The 22274-nt window shown below is 32.0% G+C and overlaps 3 protein-coding genes and 2 long non-coding RNA genes across 8 annotated transcripts; 1 reads left to right on the forward strand and 4 right to left on the reverse strand.

Annotated features, from left to right (window-relative positions):
* Window positions 1-2964: 2964 nt before the first annotated feature.
* On the reverse strand, window positions 2965-6192 carry RpL8 (ribosomal protein L8). Its single transcript, XM_089714604.1, has 6 exons — window positions 6093-6192; window positions 5784-5940; window positions 5549-5705; window positions 5138-5341; window positions 4756-4914; window positions 2965-3114 (listed from the first exon to the last, which is right to left on the reverse strand). The coding sequence occupies exons 2-6, from the start codon at window positions 5919-5921 to the stop codon at window positions 2999-3001; spliced, it is 774 nt and encodes a 257-aa protein (XP_089570730.1). The 5' UTR covers window positions 5922-5940; window positions 6093-6192; the 3' UTR covers window positions 2965-2998.
* A 50-nt stretch (window positions 6193-6242) lies between these two features.
* LOC149489842 (uncharacterized) lies at window positions 6243-7073 on the reverse strand. The gene is made up of 3 exons (XR_016318347.1): window positions 6978-7073; window positions 6452-6625; window positions 6243-6257 (listed from the first exon to the last, which is right to left on the reverse strand). It is a non-coding gene; the product is annotated as an uncharacterized LOC149489842 (long non-coding RNA).
* Window positions 7074-7221: 148 nt separating this feature from the next.
* On the forward strand, window positions 7222-20435 carry LOC149489843 (cryptochrome-1-like). Of its 2 annotated transcripts, XM_089714587.1 has the most exons (10): window positions 7222-7645; window positions 16096-16366; window positions 16435-16686; window positions 16792-16976; window positions 17587-17758; window positions 18027-18252; window positions 18552-18692; window positions 19075-19226; window positions 19360-19562; window positions 19605-20435. In XM_089714587.1, exons 2-10 carry the CDS (start codon window positions 16119-16121, stop codon window positions 20318-20320), a joined length of 2295 nt encoding a protein of 764 aa, XP_089570713.1. In that variant the 5' UTR covers window positions 7222-7645; window positions 16096-16118; the 3' UTR covers window positions 20321-20435. The 2 variants fall into 2 exon arrangements, with proteins under 2 accessions (XP_089570713.1, XP_089570712.1); XM_089714586.1 differs by lacking the exon at window positions 7222-7645 and having other exon boundaries at window positions 19629-20435.
* Window positions 12681-16100, reverse strand: LOC149489844 (uncharacterized). Its single transcript, XR_016318346.1, has 3 exons — window positions 15758-16100; window positions 14887-15182; window positions 12681-12811 (listed from the first exon to the last, which is right to left on the reverse strand). It is a non-coding gene; the product is annotated as an uncharacterized LOC149489844 (long non-coding RNA).
* On the reverse strand, window positions 20425-21965 carry LOC149489845 (U7 snRNA-associated Sm-like protein LSm10). Of its 3 annotated transcripts, none has more exons than XM_089714613.1 (4): window positions 21739-21965; window positions 21047-21227; window positions 20777-20894; window positions 20425-20620 (listed from the first exon to the last, which is right to left on the reverse strand). In XM_089714613.1, the coding sequence occupies exons 2-4, from the start codon at window positions 21184-21186 to the stop codon at window positions 20462-20464; spliced, it is 417 nt and encodes a 138-aa protein (XP_089570739.1). In that variant the 5' UTR covers window positions 21187-21227; window positions 21739-21965; the 3' UTR covers window positions 20425-20461. The 3 variants fall into 3 exon arrangements, with proteins under 3 accessions (XP_089570739.1, XP_089570740.1, XP_089570741.1); XM_089714614.1 differs by having other exon boundaries at window positions 21625-21965; XM_089714615.1 differs by having other exon boundaries at window positions 21907-21928.
* Window positions 21966-22274: the final 309 nt, after the last annotated feature.

The raw sequence follows: 22274 nt of genomic DNA on the forward strand, positions 1-22274 counted from the left end.
TAACTGGATTATGGTAACAAGAGAAATTATATTTTCTTTCATAGTTAGTTGATACTAGCACGCCGCAGAAGAGGGGTCGTTCCTAAAGTAATATGTATAAAAATAATGTCGTAATTTTTACTTCATAATTATAAAATAATTGGAAATAATAATTTAAATGTAACTATTATTTGTTATATTTAATATGGAAAAAATAATATAGCTTGATATATTTTTACTGATTATTCATCATCGTTTTCATCTATTATTCTTTTTACAAGGAAGACTACACTAAATAATCGACTTTTATTGTCTACTTTATATAAATGAAATAGCAGCAGAGCATTTTGCTTTTTCTTTTGTAAATCCAGCTCCTTGGGAATTTTGGGATCAAAAGATAGAAGGCATAGACATTTTATTTACATATATCATTTTTTATAAATTTTATCCTAACTACAAATCCTAAATACGCTTGTAATATCAAATATGCACATGCAAAAGTCTGTCTATCCGTTTGTCGGTTATAGGTAGGTATCATGGCCAACTGCTGAACCGATTTTTATGAAATTTGAATCAGAATATAATTTAATTGAATGACTAAAGGATATCTCGTCAAGTTGTAAATGTTTAACGTCTTGACTGAACGTCATTTTGCATAATCTAGTAGGTAGTAGTTTGGATAAGGGGGTGAGTGATTGGTGGTGATTCGGTGTTTTTTAACTAATTACATAAAAAATAGTACACGTAACCGTCTTCTTGTGCAACTGTAGGTACTCATTCAATGATTTGAGTTTTCGTTTGTTACTCACGAACTTCCCGATCGATTTTAATTTTAAGTTTATACCATACATACATATTTTAAGCATTAAAGGGTTTTTCTTCATCGTCATCGTAAGTCAACCTGGGACAAGCGAACAATATCTATATAAATTACAAATTCCTATTTTAAACCGCTGCTTCATTAGCCTAGTACGGAGTACCCGACCCAAAAATCCACATAGCAGTCACATAAGTACCTACTTAACTTGTATGCCTAAATACAAACATATTCTTACAAACTTATTTATCGTTATTAGTAACTAGGACTATTGAAACCTCATTACAATGTCAAGTCATAATTTGTTAAATCTCTTGTTTTCGGTAAGTAATAAAATTGTAATTCCTACTTATATCTTGTAGGTATAGTATTATGTGGTAGGTATTATTATATTATTATCTGTGCTTTTAATTTTAACGTGAGCGAAGTCATTTTAATATGGATACAAATATTTACAAGTCTTGGTTAATCCGGGCAGAGCTTTCAGCATATCCACATTACCCCAAAGAAAATTGAAAACAATTACTGTGAAATGCATAGTTCATTTGAAGGAGTAGTAAGCTGTAAGTGGGCACATAAACTATATTATATTAAAATTCAAGTAAATCTATACTAATATTATAAAGCTGAAGTGTTTGTTTGTTCGTGCTAATCACGGGAACTACTGTTCCGATTAGAAAATTTCTTTCGGTATTAGAAAGCCCATTTATCGAGGAAGGCTATAGGTATATCATCTCGCTAAAACCAACAGGAGCGGAGCACAGTTAGTAATAAGATACGAATCAAGGGTGATAAAGTTTTAATACCTAATTCCATAGCTTTCACCCACAGATCACAGAAACTAAAGGGAGATATGGTTAGGGGGCTGGGCCGGTGTCGCAGCAATATGCCCAAAAAAAGTACAAGCTGTAGTCGTGCTGTAATCTGTATACGTACGTCACTTACAATCTAGTGTACACTGTACGAACGAATAGTCGCTCTCATATTTTTGTGTGATGACACGCACACAACGCGAAGTATTGTTTTGATTTTGTTTACTGCAGTTGTGTGCGTAAATTTGTAATGAGACACGGTTTCGTACTCAGCGCAATCGATTGGCATCTCTCTAGATCTCTATGCTTTCACCCATAGAAATTGTTTCTTTGAAACAGGTTCTGTACTAGCGGTTGAACCTGGGTTAATTATTCTCAATTTCCAGAGATGTATTTCTGTTGCTGCTTAAAAAAAATAAAGTTTGAACAACGGTTGGCAGTCACAAAAATTGGATGGATGACCAGTATTTTTTTATATATCTGCCCGGAAAGCAAGTAAAATTAAAAAGTAAAAACACTATCTGTGCCACGCGGTATCACCCGCGTTGGCACTCGTGGGAAAAGCAAGTAATTGCTTTTTTTTTCTTTTTTTTTGTTTTCTATTTACTTGACTTATTTTTGTTTTTGGAGCCAAATAAATGAGTTTGAGTTTATAATCTAAACTAAACTCTGTGCTATTTTGATTCTTAAGCTACATCCCTGCTAAGAATCATCATTCTGAGATTTTATCATTGGAATTCAGAATTGAGTTTACTCAAATCTCGATTATAACACAGAATACATAATAGTAGCTAAACGCTACAGAACGGACACTCCGCCTCCCGCCAAAATTAAACACTTACCTACCCCGCACGATCAGGCTATAAATGGTCCACATTTTTCTACAAGGACGATACGCAACGAAGATTGACATCATTAATCAAATTGACAAAGTAATTTTATTATTTTGGATTTGTGATTATCGTTATTCGTAGAAAATGGTTAAATATTGTGCTGTTTACGGATGTATTACATCAGAAAAACGCGAATTTTTTTTTCACGCTAGTCACAAAATGTGCCAAGCATAAAGCGTTAACACACACATTTGCAGTCTCTACAGTGTGACTGTCAAAACGATAATTTTGTATGGAGTGTCCGGGGTGTGATTATATAATAAAATGATGGAAATAATATTAGACTGCAATATTTTAAATACAGTGAATTCCTACCTACTTGCTACTTTATTCAACCCACTTATTATGTTATTACATATTATGTATTGAAATTCAATGCACTTACATATTTAATAATTTAACTGTAATGTATTCTATAACTAACACATTTTAAGAATTTGGTTGTGAAATAAAAAGGCAAAAATTTGATTCTTTTTTTAATTTGTATAAAGTTACATTTACGTCTCCTTCTTGGTTTCTGTCTTGCCACCACGAATTCTTCCGGTCCTGCGGGCGGCGATGAGACCAACCTTGCGACCAGCGGATGTTCCTCTCTTGACAGTCGAAGCCTTACCTGTAATTAAAAATAACAAATATTTAGTCCAAATGACTTCAATTGGCATTTATATTATTGTTCAGATAGAGTCAAGTGTGGTATTCCAACCATTACCTCATTTGATGTGTTCTCAAGGTGGTTATGTTTTTTCTAAGTACTACTATTTACTCTCTTATTAAATGTTTCATTGATGAATCTATCATCCATCAACAAAAGTATAATGATGTTCATACACAATGTTAGGTACATTTATACAAATATTATTTATTGTTTTATTTTATCACCCTACACTTTTAATTTTATCAAATAAAATCACAATACTCAATAGCATGGCTGTTATTCTAAAACATTACATTTTATAGAAAATCAAGAGATGCATAAATATGAGCAATAGCAGTGGAATATATACTAAAGATTTTCTTAGGGATATTTTATTACTGTCAGTCCTAAGTTCAATATACTACCCATAATTTACTTGACATATTACTTGAAGAAAATATCAAACAATCAATTACACGACTCAACAAAAAAATTTTCGTTCTTTGTCCTAAAGTTTATACTATTATTTTCCAGTTAGTTATGCACAAAAACGAAAAGAAAATACCTTTTTTCGGTATAAAGTTTGCTTTTGTGATAGTTATAATAATAATACTAATTTTTCAATTTTTTCATAAATTTTAATTGATTTTAATATTTTTAAAAAGACCGCGCGGTGAGAGTGGGATATTAACGTTTACACTGTGCCGCTAGATGGCACCCGAGTGATAAACAACCATCAGGTATTATTTACAAGCCCAGAATAACTTAAAATGTCGTCACGAAAGTGCAAATACGATGCTGATGCATTTTGTTTTATATGTGGTCAATTTATTAAAGTTCGAGACGTGAAATATGAACTAAAGACATCTCACGTTCTCTGTGAAGCCTATGAAGCATATTTTGACTGTCCTGTACGGAATCAAGATAAGCCATGGGCTCCACATGTTGCTTGTAGATATTGTAAAAGGTGTTTGGAAGGTAAGGCAAATTCCAATTACAAATTTTAAGGCCATGGGCTGCAGGATGTCATTAAAAGTACATATGCTGCATGCTCATTTGGATAAATTTAAAAACAATAAGGGAGCCTATTCCGAAGAGCAAGGAGAACGTTTCCATCAGGACATCATGAATTTTGAACAACGCTATCAAGGCCAATACAATGAAAACATGATGGGCGACTATATTTGGGGTTTATTGAGAGAAAGTAGCTATGAACATAAAAGAAAAAGTAAAAGTGTGCACTTTTAAGTTATTTTCCACTTTTCTGTAAGCTAATTTGATAGTAAAACTCAATAAAAATAATAAACATTTTTATTTCAATAGTTTTATTTTCAATCAAAAATTAAAATCCGAGATTTTTAAAAATTTCCTTCAATCAGTCTTCTAAGTACAAAAGCAAAGTTTTTCATGCCATATATTTTTTTTCCGTCTAATTACGACCTAAACTACGAAATTTAATGCTTTGCAATCAAAGTCAAATTTCATGGTGACCCGTTGTTATTTTAAATCTTTCCAACACTTAATTTAAATTATTCATTATTAACCAAATCATCAACAGTCAATTTAAGTTTTAGATTTTATCAGCAATATCAGCTATCATAAAATGACCAAAAAACTTACCAATATGTTGATGGTTACCACCACCGTGGGGATGCTCAACAGGGTTCATGGACACACCCCGCACATACGGCCAGCAGTTACGCTTCACCTTGTATTTGTGGTACGCACGACCAGCCTTCAAGATCGGCTTGTCAATACGACCACCGCCCGCAACAATGCCTGCAAATTTGAACACTTTAGCATCCAGCTCCTTTGCTTTCCTATGTAGAACATTTGTAATAATACCTCAGAAAGAGCCTCTGTGTAATCATTAAACATTTCAGAGTAGGTAAGTGAAAGTCATCATGTTCCTTAATTTTACATTGATGGGATTAAGTGAAATACTTATCTGTAATCCTGTGAGATAAACTGTATGTTACACACAATTTTAAATGTTACTCACCAACCATTCCTCTGTTGCTTGAAGGCAACACTTTTTTGGCTCCAGAGGGCAGCTTAACTCTGGTGCGCTTGGCATCAGGGTTGTGGCCGATAACTGTGGCAAAGTTACCAGATGCACGGGCTAACCGGCCCCTGTCACCCATTTTTTCTTCGAGGTTACATACAATGGTACCCTCAGGCATGGCTCCAACGGGCATAACATTTCCTGTAAGGTATATTTTGTTTTAATGTAAATAATAAAATGCATTTAATATAAACAAATTAATTGAACATCAGAAAGAGCCTCTTTGTAATCATTCACAATCAGGGTAGGTAAGGAAGTCATCACAACAAACAAATCTCATAGTTTTTCATTTTTACTTTACATTTCAAGGCAAAAGATAATTGGGAAACACATTATAGTTCAACTTACCAACTTCAAGTGTAGCCTTCTTTCCGCAGTACACAAATTGACCAGTGTACAGACCTTCAGGTGCAATGAAAAGTTCTTTACGGGTCTTGAACTTGTACGGGTCACGGAAGTGAACAACCGCTAAAGGTGCACCACGACCAGGATCGTGAATGATGTCCTAAAATTATTGATACCAAATAATTAATCAAATCATGCATAATATGTACATTATAGTAAATACGGTTAAGAAATATACCTTTACGACTCCCTTGATATAACCATGGCGTTCAGCATAATCCAACGAACGGAGTTTAGGGGCACCTTTTCGCTTCTTGGTGTGCGATACGAAAACTGAACCGGCACCTTTACGCTGCGCACGAATCACACGACCCATTGTAACGTTTCAGCCCTCACTGTAAATATTTAGCGCCATTGAAGGAATAATATAAACACAGTTAATTTGTAAACTGGTAAGCAATGCATATTTTAAATTCAAAAAGTAAAAATTAAACAAATACATTGTGATTTCAATAGATGCAAAACAGAATTTAAAAAATTTACGTACACTCTCGCTGAGGGAAACTTTTGAAAGAACAATATGAAAATGACACTGACAGGTTGACAGATATACACCAACCACAGACTAAACATACAAAGGTTCGCCAAAAACTGGATATAGATGTTCTATAAAATATAATTTTTGTTTTAGTTGTAACCGCAATGGAATAATCTAAAACAGTTTTACATATTTTTTTTATTTTATATATTATAACAGTCATTAATTTACTTAAATAAATAAATATTTCACGACCTTTTTTCACACACGGCTCGATCTGATCCCATACTAAGCTTTAGCTTGTGTTTTGGAAACCATATAGCTGACAAACATACATAATAGGTATATAATTTAAAATAAATGCTTACATAAAGATAATTAACACCCATCAGAGGTTCATCACACCAATATTTACCCTGGTTGGGAATCAAATTCACGACCTCTGGCTTGGAAGGCAGCGTCATTACCAAACGGTCAGTTAAGAAATAAGATATTATAAAAAAAATCAACTGAGCTAGGTACTTCATGACTGATTCGTAACCCTGTAAATTTACAATTTAAGCAATTCACTATCCATATTCTGAAATCTGATCCCAAATTTCAACCGGTCATCCGATTAAATATTTAGTTAGTAATGACTAATGAATCATAAATAGTACCTATTCATATTTTTATTAATATATTTTAGACAGGTAGGTACAGGTACCCACTAGGTACCTATTTCATGATTCATCTTTTAATGCCAATAATTACCTATTTAAAATTTATTTATTACCTATTTAAAACCACGTTATGGTTTAACTAATCATAAATATATTTTTCAAATAATTTTAGTCTTACTAAACTACTTACCTAAAAATTCAACATGTTTTCAAAAATGCACAAAGTACTCACGATAATGAATACCACTTGTAATGATTACCGTTTGATAAAAAAATAATGCAAAATACTTGTCCAGTGAAATACATTTAAATCATGATCACCCACCTATATACTTAACAAAATATAACACTACGCACTACGCAGTACATAATATAGAACGATTCACGTTTTAGTACATCTAGAATATTATAGGTATGTGTAGATCATGAAGTCACGTTGCAAGCGGCGTGGACGAATTCCGAGTTTCTGACTGACAGCATATCTGTTATCTGTATGCCACGCTAGGGTTTGTCTTTCTTCCATTTATTGTATCAACTTTAGTTTTCAATTTACATAAGTTCTAGAAACAGCAAAAGTGCTACATAATTAATAATTAGTGACCTGTGAAATTAGTTTGGATTATGGTCTGTTTGCGTTGATATACGTACGAAGTTGGACCTTGAAGTGATCATAAAAATAATGGTGTCTGTCATTTATATGACTACAAAACAGTATTGTTTATAAATTCTATCTTAATAATTGCGACTTGTGAAGTTTTTTATGAAGTGATGAAAACATAATATACTTAATTCTTAAATATTGAAGAAAGTGTCCCTTTCGATTGAGGCTTTTGAATTTGTTTATTAAAAAAATTGCCTAATTGAAGGCAATTTAGTAGTGTACCCATTAAAATTACAGAGGTGCGTACTCATGTTACATATAATATATTCTTTTAAAATTATGTTTTTTTTGTTTTTTTTTCTGATAAATTATTTTAATTGTAAACAACATAAATTACTCATAATTCTTACATAATACAGCAAAAGATACATATAGTATAGATATTTATTATGCATGTAAATGCATTGCAACATAAAACAATAGAAACACTCCACTCCACAATGAAGTGTTCCTATGAGTTTGAACTAATTTTTTTTATGTAGGTACAGTAGAATCCGTTTATTATGACTCCGCCTATATTGACCAACCGGTTATTATGACGTAATTGCACTACGAAGTTTGGTTTTCATATAAAATTCTTTATAAAAAGTCGGATATATTGACTTCCCTTACAGTGACATGCCGCTTATTATGACCCATTTTTAATAAATTATGTCTGGTTATAATGACCGGCATGATTCTTTACACGGAAATGTGGGAAGATTATGTTGTCATTGATAGCGATCTCTTAACATCCGAAAAACCCACCGATGAAAATATCGTACAGAACATTAGTGCTAAGAAACAACTGGAAAGTGATAGGGAAGAGGAAGTCGAGGAATCACCGTTACCTACCGCAGAAGAGGCATTAAAAGCTGCAGAATTATTTATATAATTATATATTATATAATTATATTATTATTATAGAATTATTTATATATTTATATATTATTTATTTAATTATTATTATTATCACGATTTGTTCACAGCAATATTGAAAATGATAATTTAAGCAAAGCTTTGTCTTCTATACACAATAGTATTAGAGACTGTTTTTACAATAAAATGAAAAAACAAAAGCAGACAAAAATTACAGTGTACAAGTACAGTAAAAAAATACACTTGTATGTGTTATTATATAATAATCTGCTGATTCCGTGCAATTTTGATTTTGATTATATACGTATATATATGCAAGTATACTATGTTTCTGTATTAAAATACTTAAATACATACATATTTACATAAAAAAGATTGCATAATGCTTTGTATGACGTCCGCTTATTATGACGTGTTTGTCGATTCCCTTCGATGTCATTATAAACGGATTCCACTGTATGTTATTTCTTATAAGCTTATTTTTTTATTCATTCCGCAAAGATCTTGTGTAAATAGGATACCTACATGTATGTAAAAATTTAATTAAGACTTTTTTTTAATAAATAGTGGAACTTAAATCAAGCGCATGCTACTATAATAGCAATGCTATATAAAGCATTAATAATAATAAAACACTTTATTGCACAATGCATAGATATAAAAAAAAATTAACAAAAAAGGAATCTTCACCGTACAAATTGGTGGCCTTATTGACCTTAAGCCTTGTGTTATTTTCTCAATTTGACTCCTCTATCCGGGTTTGACGCACTTGGTGCACTTCTCAACTTGTACACCATGCTCAAATGGTGAACTTAGCAACTTGTACACTTCTCAAATGGTACACTTCGCGACTGGTACACGTCTCAAATGGTGCACTTCGCAAATGGTGCACTTTTTAAGATTAGTTGAGATTTGGAAAAATTGTGTAAAAATGAAAGAATTTTTAGTTTTGGATGTTTAATTTTTATAATTATGTCAACACAATAATAATAATTAAACTATACAGAATCACCTTGAACACTATAACATTTTGGGTCATTTTTATTTTTTCAAAAATAAAAATGTGACTCGGATATAATAAAAATAATATAATTACTTATGTCAAAAAAAAGTAGATTTACAGTAAAAAAATATCATAATAAAGATATGATATAATATCATATTATATCAATAACCTTTGTAATATTATTATTTAACTTTTAACTATTACTAATTAAATAAAAGCTTTAAATTAAATCATAACCTGTTTCTTAAAAACAAATTAGTAAAAGTAATAATAAGTAAAACTTAGTAATTCATCATAAATAATAATTATATAGAATAAAAAACAAAACTGTCAAGACTACGGTACTTAGAAATTTAGTTAAACGTTACTACCCGTTTTATCGTTTTATTCAGTGTGTTGTTTTGTGTTTGCGTTTACGTTGAATATATTATTAGTACATTTTATTTTGTTTACTGTTCATGATGGATGAAGTAGTCGTTCAATTTGATACAAATCAAAGAGGGAATGATACGCTTATTTGTGGTGAACATATACATAATAAAAAGAAGACGAATAAAAATACTACTTTGTGGACATGTTTTACTTATTATTACTTTTACTAATTTGTTTTTAAGAAACAGGTTATGATTTAATTTAAAGCTTTTATTTAATTAGTAATAGTTAAAAGTTAAATAATAATATTACAAAGGTTATTGATATAATATGATATTATATCATATCTTTATTATGATATTTTTTTACTGTAAATCTACTTTTTTTTGACATAATTATATTATTTTTATTTTATCCGAGTCACATTTTTATTTTTGAAAAAATAAAAATGACCCAAAATGTTATAGTGTTTAAGGTGATTCTGTATAGTTTAATTATTATTATTGTGTTGACATAATTATAAAAATTAAACATCCAAAACTAAAAATTCTTTCATTTTTACACAATTTTTCCAAATCTCAACTAATCTTAAAAAGTGCACCATTTGCGAAGTGCACCATTTGAGACGTGTATCAGTCGCGAAGTGTACCATTTGAGAAGTGTACAAGTTGCTAAGTTCACCATTTGAGCATGGTGTACAAGTTGAGAAGTGCACCAAGTGCGTCAAACCCCTCTATCCCTGGCTTCTATTCTCCCCCTGTATTGACTATCATTTCTTCCATTATTTATAAATTGTAATAAATAATAGAATGCACTGACCAAATGGTTATATTTATTGCAAAACAGGGCTTTTATCACATTTTTATGTCCTGTTTATGTTCCTTGAAAGTTTAAAGTTATAGCTTTATATGTATGCATCAAGTATTCCTAGGCAGAAAAGTTTAATTAATAAATAATTTCAATTAAATTTTGCTCAAAAGCTCCCTAAATTTACTATTTGAATTGTCTTACCCTTAAAACAACAACTTACTTGTTTGAAGATTTTTTTTTATTAAGTGAATAGTCTTTATGCATAAAACATTGAAATGAATTTAAATACCTTTGACAACTTCTGGAAAAATAAATTGTTGGAAAATATGACATTATTTTATGACTTCTTACTTTTTAGGCACTTAGGGCGCTTGTGCACTACAAGGAATTTTACTGTCCGGCATTCCGATTTTTTACGGTCCGGTGTGGCATGAAAAAACCGATGAATTGCTTGTGCACCTGTCCGTCTTTACTCGGATCAGTGCGGTACAGTTCAAGGAAGTTTGGCGGTATAATGCTATCATAAATGATTGTTTTTGCATTTTACAAGAAACGAGTAAAAAATATAGAAGGTGAAATATTATATTACTTCGTTATAATAAAAAGTAAAGTTCCGTAAGAGATTTAAAATGCGTGTTTCACTTATTTATTTTAATCGGTGACGAGGAGCTAAAGCTATTCCCACTTGAACTTTAACTTACCAACACTTACTTAGATAATAATTATAGGTCAATGCTTGGTCAATGTATATAAAATAACAATACCGACTTCTCAAATCTCATTGCCAACTAAAAGAAAGTAAAACAAGAGCTTGCTTTTAATTGGCATATGCAGTAAAAACAGTAAAATCCAAGCAAGTGGGCATTCGAAAACAATTATACCTACAGCGACTCGTCGACACAAAAAACCATCCGGAATAGGGAAAAGTAAAATGTCGGACAGTAAAATTACGTATAGTGCACAAGCTAGTATTTAGATTAATTGCGTGCCATACCGGACCGTAAAAAATCGGAATGCCGGACCGTAAAATTCCTTGTAGTGGACAAACGCCCTTAGTTATATCCTTTCTGTTCTGCATTACGTCTAGTGTTGCCGCTCGATAGTCCACTATCGATAGTCTATCGATTAACTATCGATAGTTGGGGAAAAGCAATAGTATCGATAGCACTATCGATACTATCGATAGTGTCGATACTATCGATAGTATCGATAGTCCTATAAGCGTAAATACTATCGACACATAGCAATACCATCGATAGTATCGATACTATCGAAGCTCAATATCGAACGAACTATCGATACTATCGATAGTGTCGATACTATCGATAATATCGTCCCATCGATAGTGACCTTAGCTATAGCGATAGCTCAAAACTATCGATAGTATCAGTACTATCGATAGTATCGATTGTAGTTGCAATATTCAGTAGCAATAGTATCGATACTATCGACAGTATCGATAGTATAGCAACTATTGGCAATCAATACTATCGATTTTATCGATACTATTGCAGTTCATCAATAGTATTCCATGATTAACGCTATCGATAGTATCGATACTATCGATACTATCGATAGTGCTATCGATATTCTGACTTATTTTCAAGGTCAACTATCGATAGTCAAACTATCGATAGTTTGGCAACACTAATTACGTCAATAATGAATTATGAAGCCAGTTACTCATACAAATACCCTCACTGCAAATTGATCGTATACAATATACATGCTATTTATAAAACTCAGATATTAAAATTATACTTATCAAACAAAAAAAAAATTGTATACAATCCAATGTAGGTATTGCATTTTGTGAAAATGGTTAAATACCCACTGAACATACCTCCCACCAATAGTGTCTTAAAAATTATATTTTCTTGAAAACAATTCAATTGTTTATTCTTTGCATCACTTTCTTCTTTTGCTTATAAACTTGGTGCTTTGATCTGGTTATTATTCTTTAAAAAATCCTTAAGTTCCAACAAATTAACATGCTTAGGATCTATGATAAGTACTATTACGGTACTAGGTATATGAACATTTCTATGTTTTGAGATTAATATTCTAGAAAATTTACTTGTAGTTAACACATGCAAAAAATATTTGTTTTAAATTGCTATTATATACCATATACATATACAATTATAATTGATGACTATGCAATCAGTTAGCATTATCAGTATTAGCAGAATAATTAAGGCATCAAATTATGCTATATTTTCACTACTCAAATATGCAATTAGCATATGCCCAAAGTCTATAACTGCATTTACAGTTAATTTTGTATAATTGCAATGATACAAATGTATCCATGCTGTAAAAACCTCACTATGAGACTGATGAAGACAATGAAATTTATCTCCAAAACTGTGTCCCTTCGTCCAGCATACTCACCACAACTCACCATGGAATCCTGATATTTCATGAATGTCAAAAAACTGTTCTGAAATAGTGCTAAATAGTGCCCAAAGGAAAAAAATAGTGCTCTTGTACTTGCGAAGTTATAGCCATAGTTCGATGAGTATGCTGGACGAAGGTTTCGCCCAGCATACTCACCTCCGTCCGGAGAATCTGTATACGCTTCAAACATAATTCATACTTCAAAAAATAGTTCCCAAATAGTGCCAAACGGTGCCCAAAAAGAAAAAACAGTGCTCGAATAACTTCGGAGTTACAGGCTTCGTTCAGTGAGTATGCTGGGCGTAGGTTCTACGCCCAGCATACTCACCTCAGTGCGCGAATATCGAACGAGCTATAGGAACAATTTACGTCTCAAAAAATTGTGCTTGAAATAGTGCCCAATATCAGTCCAATTTTTGCTTGACTTTTGACCTAGAAAACCATTAAATTTGATTGTAAACTTCTACATACATTACATTGAGTACAGTCGAATACAATATTATTAACTTTCTTTCTAACAATTTTTGTCTTGTGTAAATTATTTGTTTTGTTATATTGTCTATGTAAGGGAGTATTTACTTTAGAATCGCAATATTATTAATTACACATTATTTTAATAATACTTTATAATAATATGATTAAGCCTTCGCGCGTCGCATGGGACCCCGGTAGCTAGGAACAATGATTTTATATATTTGTCTAGATCACGGCGCTTGAAGGATTAAGATATCAAATGAAGTAAATCATGCATGAAAAATAAAGTTGCTGTTATTAATGCTTACATTACAACTGACAAAATTATTCAAAATAATCATTTTCCGGATCAAGGACGGTACCACAACGTTTACGGAATTGACCTGTATTCCTCATGTGATAAAGTTCAATATAGTGTGGCAGTAATGGATGCACGTACGGTCAATAGGTATGGGGCTTACGACGCGCGGCGCCCGCGACGCTAAACATTTTTTTATATGTATATTATATACAATATTAAAACTACAATTTTTTCTATTTACATTGATTATATTATGAATGTTAACAAAAGCTGTGAACTAGTTAACTAGAATTCTGATTACTTTGGCCCTTTAAATAGTAATAAATAACGTAAGTAATTAAAAATGTTTTTTATTGCTAAACCTTTCATTGATGAAACTATTGGAAAGAGTTTTAAAAATTTGTATAACTATGTCACAGTACTAGTTTTGACTGGTTATAAGTTTTGCCTGCAACATATATACAAAAAGAAACTGTATAATTTCCTTTTTACAATTTTTCAAGATATTAATTTTATTGGCTGCAAATGACTGTTTTTATTCAGACAAACACACAATGCATTGAAGTAATAGACTTCATTTACGCTTAAAGTTTCATTCATTTATTATTATTTATAAATATATAATAATGCATTTAATCGAAAGTTTTTGACATGTGAGAAAATACCATAATTATTTCCAATAACATGAAGTCTACAATTAGTAAGTTTAATATTTTTGTCCAAAAACATGTGTCGACGACTGTACCCCATTTTACGTTAGTATGTAGAAGTTTACATTAAAATTTAATGGTTTTCTAAGTCAAAAGTCAAGCAAAAATTGGACTGATATTGGGCACTATTTCAAGCACAATTTTTTGAGACGTAAATTGTTCCTATAGCTCGTTCGATATTCGCGCACTGAGGTGAGTATGCTGGGCGTAGAACCTACGCCCAGCATACTCACTGAACGAAGCCTGTAACTCCGAAGTTATTCGAGCACTGTTTTTTCTTTTTGGGCACCGTTTGGCACTATTTGGGAACTATTTTTTGAAGTATGAATTATGTTTGAAGCGTATACAGATTCTCCGGACGGAGGTGAGTATGCTGGGCGAAACCTTCGTCCAGCATACTCATCGAACTATGGCTATAACTTCGCAAGTACAAGAGCACTATTTTTTTCCTTTGGGCACTATTTAGCACTATTTCAGAACAGTTTTTTGACATTCATGAAATATCAGGATTCCATGGTGAGTTGTGGTGAGTATGCTGGACGAAGGGACACCCAAAACTGAGTAAATTGGCACCATCACATATTTTATGATTTTTAAACAATTTGGGAACTTGAACTTACCTAAAAAAAATATTTGGAAAATGTTTGGAAACTGGAAGCTGTAGGTACCTAGGTACCTATTTTTGTAACTAATGAACTTGTAACGATAACTATGGATACAAAATTCTTGTATTAGATCAAACTTATTGGATGCTACTAAGAATATTTTCAACCGAAACGTTACATCTGGGTAGAATGAAGTTATAAGTTAACGCAAAGAAGTCGCAAATAAGCAGCGCATGCGCGCTATATGGTACGGGAGCCAGGAACAGATTTTATGACCAAGTTCCTCTCAAGCGGTAATTAGTAAAATGCATCAAAGTATAGTATTATGAAGCCTCGTGAACGTCAGCTGGAGCTCGGTTGGGGGGAAGAGCGGTTGTAGCCTCCCGTATCAGCTGACGGTTTTTCCACCAAGATACAGCCAGCTGACCTATATATTTATCCACAGTTACATATAAGCTATCATCAGGTAAATTTTTGTTTGAGAGGAAATCACGGAAAATAAATTTTTCTTTAAATTTAACTTTCATGTTCGAGACACCAGCTGACGTATAATACACCATATTGTAACCAGCTGATTATTTTTTTTCGTTGAGATATTGGGTTAGCTACAATTTGACAAATTTTTAGCTGAGAGGAAATGAATGAATTACTTAATGTATTTTTTTTCCTACGTGCGTGGGAGGCTAAAACCGCTCACCCCCCCAACCGAGCGCCAGCTGACGTTCACGAGGCTTTATAATACTATACTCTGAGGCGTCTGACGAATTATCTCTTGAGAGGAAATAATTAACCAAATTTGCACCTGGCTCCCGTACCAATACGCGTAAAGTCGTAAACACATCGAGCATCGTCAAACAGAAATCAAACGACGATACTGTAACGTGAGTTCAAGTTGTTTCGAGTGCCAGTTGAATATTCTTAACGTGTTATATCTGTGCTAATTTTAATTTCATTTAAAGAGATGCGATTCCTTTTAAACTGGTTAATACTTTTAAACATGAAGATCAAACAATTGAGCTGTAAATTTGTATGTAAACACATCGGCAACAATAGAATTGTTGTAGGTACAGGTCACAAGAATTTAATAGCAGTATTTTGTAAGGCATAAAGTATTATTTGTAATAGAAAATAATTAATTTCCTTACATTTCCAGACAGTAATGTCGGTGACGTAGGTATGTCAGCTGCTGCAGAGACGCTGCCGGCGTCCAGCTCGCGTAATCCTGGCCCTGCACCTACTTCCTCCACTCCCCCAACTCGTCAACCAGCTCTCAAACACACAGTGCATTGGTTTCGAAAAGGTTTACGTCTCCACGATAATCCCGCTTTACGAGAGGGATTAGTTGATGCAGTCACTTTTCGATGCGTGTTTATAATTGATCCGTGGTTCGCAAGTTCCTCGAATGTCGGTATTAATAAATGGAGGTAAATATTTTTCTTTCAAATAATATGTTTTTTTCTCTTTGGAAAATATTAATCGTTCATCATTTCAGATTCCTATTACAATGTCTGGAAGATTTGGATAGTAGCTTAAGAAAATTAAACTCTCGCCTTTTCGTGGTACGCGGACAGCCTGCAGATGCGTTACCTAAACTATTTCGTGAGTGGGGCACAACGGCGCTCACTTTCGAAGAGGATCCTGAGCCCTATGGCAGGGTCCGGGATCATAATATTATGACGAAATGTCGCGAAGTCGGTATAACCGTTATTTCGCGCGTTTCACATACTTTATACAAACTTGACCAGTAAATATAATTTTTATGCTTAGATTTGATGAATTATCTTACTTTAAATTTTTTTTTTTCTTTATCTGAATACGAGGAATTTTTCAAAAAAAGTAACGTTTTCAGAATAATAGAAAGAAATGGAGGAAAAGCACCACTTACATATCATCAATTCCAAGCTTTGATTGCGAGCATGCCCGCACCGCCTCCTGCAGAATCCGCAATTTCATTACAAAGTTTAAATGGTGCCACGACTCCTCTTACGGTGGACCATGATGATCGTTTTGGAGTACCAACTTTAGAAGAACTTGGTTTGTATTCATATTATGTTAACCTACTTGTCGATAGCACCATAATTTTTTATTTGATGGTAAAAACTAAGTTGTAGGTAGGTACCTACACAAAAGAAAAAATAAAACACAAGCCACAAATCTCAAAATAAAAGCAATACGAAATTTACACGGGAACAAAGTTACGACACTGACTTCAAAAGAGTTGCGCAAAAAGGGGCTTTCGTAAACATTGGCTAGAATTGTCCAATTATAATTGAAAGGGCTTCCGTTGAAACGAAGAAGTATTTTTCGCCTTTATATTACTTTTTGTTTAAAAATTGTTGGATTATTTTTTAATAAATCTGGCAAACAAGCATAAACGTAATATCTCATTATTACTGATTGATTTTAATACAGGTATAGTATATATTATAATGTTTTTTTTTATTATAGGTCTATAATAAAAAAAAACAGTATACTATACATTTTCTTTATAATGTAAGCAATTAAACAGCTTGTATAATACACAATCAATGTCCAATTAAAGCTATAAATAAAAGAGCGGCATACATAAAACAATACATATACATATATCAATACGATTGTTATATTTTTTCAGCATTTATTTACTTATTTTTTTCTACTTCAGGATTTGAAACCGAAGGTCTAAAGCCACCAGTGTGGATTGGTGGTGAAAACGAAGCACTAGCTAGATTAGAGCGACACCTAGAGAGGAAAGCATGGGTAGCTTCATTTGGTCGACCTAAAATGACACCGCAATCGCTGTTAGCCAGCCAAACGGGATTATCGCCCTATTTAAGGTATCCTTCATAAAAATCGGCACGTATACATGAACACTGTATGTATTTAAGGCGACATTTTTCATTAATCATAATATATTCATTAATTTTATACTTCACACAAACTTCCAATCATGTTTATTTATAGTTAAGATTAAGATTAACAATTTTTATGTGATAAGAGTGAAATTAAAAATATATTTTTTCCACTAAAAATTTAAATTATTACAAAAAAAAATTAAAAAAAGGATTATAGGTAGATATTTTAACAAATGATTTTTCATTTTAGGTTCGGATGTCTTTCGACGCGTCTATTTTATTATCAGTTAACAGAACTCTATAAGAGGATTAAAAGAGTTCGCCCACCACTGTCTTTACATGGCCAAATATTGTGGAGAGAATTTTTTTATTGCGCAGCAACTCGCAACCCTAATTTTGACAGAATGGTAGGAAATCCCATTTGCGTACAAATTCCGTGGGAGAAAAATCAAGATGCTTTGGCAAAATGGGCGAATGTGAGTACTTTTATACAAAATATTAATATGGTAATGTTTGTCTTGAAAAAAAAAATCAGTTTGAAGTCTGTAGTCAGTAGAGACACATTATATTTTTTTAAGATTTCAAACACTATTAAAATTTGTACTGTCCACAGTCCACACATTGCTATAGTCATTCGTTTTCAATTCCGAAGCAAAAAATAAAATAAATTTTGAATAAAATACATATTATGCTAATTAGTAGTGTTTATTTTTTAAATCTCATATTTGCACAACCTTGAAGCTTAAATTTTTTTAATGATCCTTTTTAATTTCAGGGACAAACTGGTTTTCCATGGATCGATGCTATTATGATTCAGCTTAGAGAAGAAGGCTGGATCCACCATTTAGCAAGACATGCAGTGGCATGTTTTTTAACTCGGGGTGATTTATGGATCTCATGGGAAGAAGGGATGAAGGCAAGTTCCAAAGGTTAAATTGTATATATGTAGTTTTCTTTGCTATTTTTAAGCTTTGAAGTATGTTGTATGAAAAATGCGAGTCCTAGTGTCCAGAGGAATAATATCATAACATACATAACAAAAGGTCACCATAGAAGAATAGAAGAAAAGACTAAGTACAAGACCTGAAAACCAAAAATTGCAAAAAAAAACTATATATGTAAACAATAATAAGTAATAACTATACCGGGAGATAGTTTTCCGAAAATTAAATATTTTTTTAATTATCTACCCACATAAAATACATAACTAAACAAAAGAAATAAAATACGCAAATAATGATACACTTATGGACATCTTTTGCGATCTTTCTGGTCTCTCAAAAAAATTTTGTTTTCAGGTATTTGATGAGCTACTATTAGATGCAGATTGGTCTGTGAATGCCGGCATGTGGATGTGGTTATCCTGTTCTTCCTTTTTTCAACAATTTTTTCACTGCTACTGCCCTGTTAGGTTTGGACGTAAAACGGATCCTAATGGTGACTTTATCAGGTAAATAGACATCTATCAAATGTAATGTAAGATTGCTGTTATTTTAAAACATTTTGTGTTTACATTGTGATTGGATATTTTGACATAAATTAAATGAATTCTATACACGTACATTATGACGACTTTTTTTCAGGAAATATATTCCAGCATTGAAGAATATGCCAACTAGGTATATTCATGAACCCTGGGTGGCGCCAGACTCTGTTCAACAAGCAGCTCGGTGTATCATTGGCAGAGATTATCCACTGCCTATGGTGGACCACACGAAGGCGTCACAAATTAATATCGAACGTATAAAACAAGTTTATGCGCAACTGGCTAAATATAAACCTCAAGGTATTACAGTAGTTTTGTTTTATTAATTTTTGTTTTCCATAGAAGCTAAATTTTTTGTGATTGCAGGTGTGATAAACCAAGCCATACAACGCCCAAATGTCATGCAATCGTCACCTAGTCCAACATCAATAATTGCAAGTATTAATCAATCTAATTACTTGTGCAGTCAAATAACAGAGGTGCAAAACACGACGACTCCTTCCGTTCAAGCATTAAAAGAGGATGACATATTCATTCGACCTAATAATGTTGATACAAAACCACCTTTGTTTAAGCAAGTTTTATTTGTTCATCAAAAGGCTAAGTTAGTGCAGCAATCGAGTTCCTGTCCACCACCCAAAGAACATTTTCTCATGAATGGTGAGCTCAATATTTACAAAATGAATCACACTGATGATTTGCAAAATTCCAATAAGAATGAAAATTGTAACCATAAAAATCTCACACTGAATAGATGTAATGCTAATTTCAACAAAAACCAGTTTGAAAAGAATTCAGATACAAGTGGAACTTATGCACAAAACATTAAAATTGTTGAATATGAAGATGAAAAACCTAAACTGTTCATGATGTCAAATGGTATTGTGCCCCACAATAATTTAAAAGACAATTACCTTAATTCTTCGTTAATTAAAGAATATGACGCAGACAACAAAAAATCTATAAACAAAGGTGGTAAAATTCACCAAATTGTAATAAATAATGATAGACAATTTCTTGGAGTGCCAGATAAAAATACTGAGCAACATGAAAACTAGGTTTAAGAGTATTTTTATGTTGTGATTCTGAAATGTATTTAAGTTGTAATTTAATTGTGGAAAACACGATTTTTATAAATATTCCTTTAATAAAACTAAGTAAATTTTTGTAAAATGCCTTGTTTTATTTATTACATGTTACTATGATGGTTTAACATTGTTTTCAATATTTAATGATGCTACAATTTCCATATGCTGCTTCTGCGCCTTTTGAACTTTCCTTGATTTTGCTGTAGGATTCTCTTTTGGAGTTTGTTTATTACAACGCAGCTCTTGTTTTATAGATGAAATTATGGAGACCTACAATTACAATAATAAAATAAAGAAAATAAAATACAATCCAAAATGTTGGTAAATCTATCACAGTCATAATAATATCATATTATAATTTAAATAATGTGAATATTAAATGATATTTTGCTTAGATAATATATTGTTATCAAAACATTTACTTACTGATTCTGGGATATGAATATATCTAATATTTCGAGCTTGAACAAATAGATTTTCAAAAAAGTATTCATTTCCTTGTGGGTCACAATACACAGCTTTGTTTAGTGAAATATTCATATATCTAAAAAAATAAATTTGAGCATAGCTTTTAATCTGAGTGTCCTATTTAAAAAAAAAGGAACATTTCACAGTCCACTTAACAAAATATTATGTCAATGATGAGCCATTAAATTTATTTTGGAATGTTGTTTAAATATGAAGATTTAAACTTACCCATCAACAGATACTAATTCTCCACAAACGTATGTGTCATTTCTTAGATCTATTGTTATTTTTTTATCTTCCAATGATCTCACTAAACATAGTAATGTGTTGTGGTACATAAATCTTTCTATAGAGTAACCAACAAACATTTTGGCAACAGTATAAATGACTTATTTTATATAAAAAAATACTGAAAAAGAAAAAAAAATGAGTAACTTTTTAAATCAATATTTTATTTATTTATATTATGTACTACATTTTGCTACTTTCTATTTCATAAAATCCCTATGATAAAATTAGGTTTTAATTATGACTAATCTTTCATCTGGTTTTGATTTTAACTCTAACTCAGCCTTTGTTAACAACCATTTTTCTTCTTGATTTTCAGCCCAAATGAAGTAACTCCCTCGATCTTTAGGTCCTGCTACAGGTATTTGAAATCTGGCCGTTTTTTGGTCACAATAATTTTTTTCATTGTCACTTAGTTTAAATCTCTTATCTTTAATTGGTTCTCCTAAATGATAAACAGCGCCTGGATGTGATCTTAACTTTTTGAGAGCAAGTTTATAATAATCTAAGTCCCTTACTTTGTCGACTAATTTTCTTTGCAGGTATAATCCAGTACTAGTGACTACCAATCCACCTATTGCGGCGATTTGTAGAAGTTTTGAATTGGAAACATTCATTTTGTAGGTACTTACGAATAAAGTTTCGTTTAAACTTGTGACACGAGGTTATGCACATACATTGTTTTTCTCATAGCCCATAGATGATTTAATATAAAAGGTATCACTAGATTTCCACCAAAATTTGAATGGTTAAATATTAATGTTTGAAATGAAAGAACATAAAACCAAATAATTATTCACCTTGTAGGTAATTTGTACCAAATGACAATTTTGATTTTTGAATTTACTAACACAGATAACAGAACTCCTACTATGTCAAAGTCAAACTTTTTTTTCTCTATTTTGGTGGTTAATGTGCTACGAAAGAAGTCTCGTAAACGCCACAGATAACTAATTAATGAGGCGGTAGTATAATATAATAAGTCGTGGCCATATCGTAGATTTGCGCATATCATGAAATGATTGATCATTTCGTAAAATGGTCGCATTTCATGATGCGTAGTATAACCATGTATAACCTTATTCTTCCGAGCATAAATCCAATGGAAATATCGCGGTTTATTTTAGTGAGATTATTTTTTCATTCCATAAATTGGAATTAATCACAG

This window comes from Colias philodice, chromosome 3 (assembly GCF_061535455.1).
Source record: "Colias philodice isolate Cphi_HAF_F1 chromosome 3, ilColPhil1 Martin Lab GWU primary, whole genome shotgun sequence".
NCBI lineage: Eukaryota > Metazoa > Arthropoda > Insecta > Lepidoptera > Pieridae > Colias > Colias philodice.